The sequence below is a fragment of the Salvia splendens genome, chromosome 4 (assembly GCF_004379255.2).
Source record: "Salvia splendens isolate huo1 chromosome 4, SspV2, whole genome shotgun sequence".
Lineage (NCBI taxonomy): Eukaryota > Viridiplantae > Streptophyta > Magnoliopsida > Lamiales > Lamiaceae > Salvia > Salvia splendens.
The window spans coordinates 35,065,837-35,068,854 of NC_056035.1; the positions used below are offsets into that span (position 1 = coordinate 35,065,837).

At 39.0% G+C, this 3,018-nt stretch overlaps 1 protein-coding gene across 1 annotated transcript; it reads left to right on the forward strand.

Annotated features, from left to right (window-relative positions):
• Positions 1–1,381: 1,381 nt before the first annotated feature.
• On the forward strand, positions 1,382–2,737 carry LOC121797952 (F-box protein CPR1-like). Its single transcript, XM_042196736.1, has one exon. The coding sequence runs from the start codon at positions 1,569–1,571 to the stop codon at positions 2,631–2,633; it is 1,065 nt and encodes a 354-aa protein (XP_042052670.1). The 5' UTR covers positions 1,382–1,568; the 3' UTR covers positions 2,634–2,737.
• Positions 2,738–3,018: the final 281 nt, after the last annotated feature.

Consider the following 3,018-nt stretch of genomic DNA (forward strand, 5'->3'; position numbering starts at 1 on the left):
GTATGTCTAATCAAAGTCTTTGTCTCGAAATGAAAGCGATACTATGATAGTAATATCTATAATCCACCTTCATGACATGTCCACAGTGCATTCATTCGTCTCTTTCTTTTCTAAATAGAATGGGGGAAAAACTTTATGAAATTATTGGTCAAATTCTTTAACTTGGAGATGAAAAATTGGTTGGGACTAGTGCATAGTCATATGATATCACCAATAAATCCTGCGGATAATTAATCTGACAAGTGTGGGTCGACCAAAAGGAGATTGCTTTGACCAAACCAATCAAATTAGTATTTTGATATAGAAAATTAAAGCCCAATAGACTATGAGATGGAAAGACATGTTTTATTATGAGATAAAAGAAGGGGAAATTAAAGCATGAGAGGAGTGGTTGCAAGTTGTATATAGCATATTAAAAGGTCTGATTGAGTTAATGAGAAATAGGCGATAAAACTGCACACAAAATTATAATAAGGATAAATTTATCATCTTCATATATAACTATGCTATCTTTCGATAGTTACATAATAGAATTCACCACATAGATAGATAAATATTTAGGCATTCACTTCCACTTTGACAATTTCTTCTTTCTTGACAGCAACGCTGGCCTTAGGCATTGCTGCTATGACTGCCTTCTCTCCTTGAATAACAGTTTCTTCCTTCTTCACCGTGTTGACAAGATGCGTATGAGAAGGCACCCTCCTTATTGGACTTGAGCACGAGAATACATTGTCGACACCCAAACAACCACTGCAGCAATTCCTTGTATCCATCTCCTTGGTATTTAGTTCCCCTCTTGAAATTAAGCACGAAATATATGAATTTGATATTTGATTGTTTGGGAGGATGAGAGCATATATAGTGAAGAAATAGACTTTTGAGTTCTTTACCACATCAAATGTTTCATTAATTAGTTGGAAACCATGCGCCAATATGTAATTGCAACGTAAAACCTATGTTACTAAGTGTTAGAGATCAAAATCCAACCCAAAATTTCAAATTAACACTTATGGAAAGACCATTAAGTTCAATTATGTTAGCAGTTCAATTCAAAATCTATGAAAAGTTAAACCATGGTTTTGGCATTTTTCAAAAACTTAATAAGTTCTTATGCCTAGTGCGTTTAACACCTAAAACATCTCTAATCCCCATAATTGGCTAAACGTGCATACCAGATGATAAGAATAACTACTAATGTTGACAAAGATGGACACCAAGAAACTAAACCATACAGTATTAAATAACCTCAAAATCTGCAAAAAGCATTAAACATTGGAATACCTAGAGTTTGCACTTCTTGTTTAGCTACAAAGTTGAACCGTTGGTATAGTGGCAGTTAGAATTTAGGACCTACAGTTATGGGCCACAAAGTGAAACTGATAGCCCAAGACTGAGCCAATTAATTGGTTTAAAAAGTGAGCTGAAAAAAAAGAAGCCCACTTATATATCTACCTATTCTGGCCCATACTACTACTTAGAATTCAATACAAGAATATAGATCAAAACATACGCAGTATTTGATTCTTCATAATAAAACGTAAAGTTTTGCTCAAAATTAGGGATTTATGGCGACATCCGACTTACCCCAAGAAATCTTGATCGACATTTTCTCCCGTCTGCCAGCAAAATCAGTCGGAAAATGCAGATGCTTAGCGAAAACATGGCAAACTCTGCTCTCCTCCCCTCAGTTCATCAAATCCCACCTCATCCGAAGCCCCCCTCAAGAAAATCTCATTCTCATAACCCCCTCCGGCTCCGTCCACTCCGCCGCCGCCGCCGACGGGGCTGTCTCAAGCAAGCTCCAATCGCTGCAAAACATCACAGAGTTTGCCGGCTCTTGTGATGGATTAGTATTATTGGTCGACGACAAAGATCGGAAGCTTCTAGTAAATCCCATCACTTTGCAGCTGATCGAAATAACCGATTCACCGCTTGCTTTGACCAAAGGCGAGAGCTTTAGCATGTATGGATTAGGGCATGATCCGATCAGCGACGATTACAAAATTGTGGCGCTTTCGTATTGGGACACCGACAACGAGTATAATCCGGATTGTGCCGATACATTTGTGGACGTGTATTCCGTTGGGAGAGGCGTTTGGAGAAGGGCTGACAATTCGCCTTACGATCACGCCGTTCCTCATCTTGCTTGCGGGGCCTTTGTGGGTGGCAAGATTCATTGGCTGGCGAGTAGCCGAGAAGAGGGCTACGCCTCTGTAATTGCTGCTTTCGATTTGGCACGAGAGGTGTTCGACGAAATGCCTGCTCCAAAAGATGTTGATGTGGGGAAGTTTGTGTTTTATAAGCTCGTGTTTCTTGGTGGTTGCCTTTGCTTGGTTGATGCGCAAAGAGATATAACTCGTGTTTGGGTTATGAAAGAGTATGGTGTGGGAGAATCTTGGAGGAGATTTATCATAGAGGGAGAGTGTGAATCTGATGTGATTAAGCCTCTGTGTTTTGATGGAGATGAGGAGGTTGTGTTGCTAACCGAGGGGGAGAGTTTGGTTGTTCACGATGCGAAGGGGAAGTCGATTAGGGAGATGGTTGTTGATGGAGTTCCGGCTGTGTTTGTGGACGGAGGTGTCTTTCTTCACAACCTCGTCTCGCCTTCTTTACACGAGGAGGTGATGTAAGTACGCGATTTCATTCAACAAAGTGATGAATCCACTGTAAATCTTTTGCTTGGTTGTATATTGTGTGTGACTTAGTTTGGTGTTGATCACGTTTATCGTTAATAGATTAATGCAGTGTATGAAAATGACAAATTGCTATAGTGAACTGCAGTTAGTCTTGCAGTTGCTGTTAGAAAACAAACATCCAAAACTTGATCATATGTTTCACTTTGTCTATTTTTTTTCTTGATTGCAATTTGCAAGGCAATTAATTAATACTAGTACTAGATAAAATGAGACGAATAGGATTCCGTCAGAATATTCAAGGTTTCATTTTTTGTATTACTAATATACCTCAACACTAACTTATTTGGGCTTTAGCTTCAAAACATTAGGGTGAATTTTA

Coding starts and splice junctions, on each gene's coding strand:
- LOC121797952 (XM_042196736.1), top strand. CDS start 1,569: ATGGCGACATCCGACTTACCCCAAGAAATCTTGATCGACATTTTCTCC.